We start from the raw sequence: 1,068 nt of genomic DNA, 5'->3' as shown, positions 1-1,068 counted from the left end.
CTCCTCCTCCTCCTCCTCCTCCTCCCTTCCCTTCTGGCTCTCCCTGTTCCTGCCCTCCTTTCCCCATTCCCCCCCGGCTTCGCGTCATAAGGAGCACGTGCATGCCTTCTGCCCATCTTTCTCTTCTCCGCTTCGTCTCAAGGTGCTGGGGAGGGATGACCTGACTCGCAGTAGCTCCTTGTGAGGGTATTACCGAAGGAGAGGAAAGGGGGGGAATGTGACTCCGGCAGGGGGGGCGACACAACCACGCCATGCTGACCCTGCCAGTCCGTGCGTAGACATCAGCAACGGCGGCTGTGCCGTGTGGAAAAAGAAGTAAAGGAGCCATTTTCCCGTCAGCCACGCACGTGAAAGTGGCGAGTATATGTTGCAAGCGCCCCCCTTCCCCTCTGCCTGTCTACCCTACCCGTGGATGCCGACATGGAAAACAATGTCGTGGTGGTCACGAGTGCCAAGCCTGCAGCTGTTGTCAGCAGCGGTACGCTGTGCTTGGTTTTTAGTGGGTGTTGGGAAGGCCCGTGGGGTGTATTGTGCTCCATCGCCCACACGGTGTGGTACGTTTTAGTGGCGCTTGTAAGGGCCGCGATACGCGTGCTCCTCCAAGGTTGCCACACCGGCCACTGCAAAACTCTAGCGAACGCTTAAACGTGGTGGGACAGGATCTAAAAAATGCCTGTAGATGTGACGTGCAGGAGGGGATGGAGCCGTAAGCATGTTTGGTGGTACCTCATTGACAAGCGAGACGTGCGGGAGAGGGCTACCTCGCTCGCCCACAGTCGACGGGGGGGAATGCGAAATAGGGCGGTCAGGTTTGCCATTGACTCTTGCGTGTCGTTCATGGATGTACGGCAACTGCGATAGGTGATCTTGGAGCGTCCTGGCGTCCGACCTTTCTTGTCTGATTTTTTGGTGACCAAGGAGACATGTAAATTCCCTGTCTTGTGCTTGTTTTCAATCCGTCCATACACATTCAAGGAGCACCAGACTCACACCTTCCGCCCCTTTTCGATCCCACATGACCAATACAGCGCAGCCCATGCCTCTACTCGAAAGAAAGTGAACAAAAAA

At 56.2% G+C, this 1,068-nt stretch overlaps 1 protein-coding gene across 1 annotated transcript; it reads right to left on the bottom strand.

The window, feature by feature from the left end:
• Window positions 1-13: 13 nt before the first annotated feature.
• NGA_0405100 (uncharacterized protein) lies at window positions 14-683 on the bottom strand (the record flags this gene model as incomplete). Its single annotated transcript, XM_005854714.1, has 2 exons — window positions 407-683; window positions 14-294 (listed from the first exon to the last, which is right to left on the bottom strand). Coding segments are annotated over exons 1-2 (414 nt in total), but the record flags the coding sequence as incomplete, so codon positions are not given.
• Window positions 684-1,068: the final 385 nt, after the last annotated feature.

This window comes from Nannochloropsis gaditana (assembly GCF_000240725.1).
Source record: "Nannochloropsis gaditana CCMP526 unplaced genomic scaffold scaffold411, whole genome shotgun sequence".
NCBI classification, from domain to species: Eukaryota; class Eustigmatophyceae; order Eustigmatales; family Monodopsidaceae; genus Microchloropsis; species Microchloropsis gaditana.
This window is presented reverse-complemented; position numbering and strand designations above follow the sequence as displayed.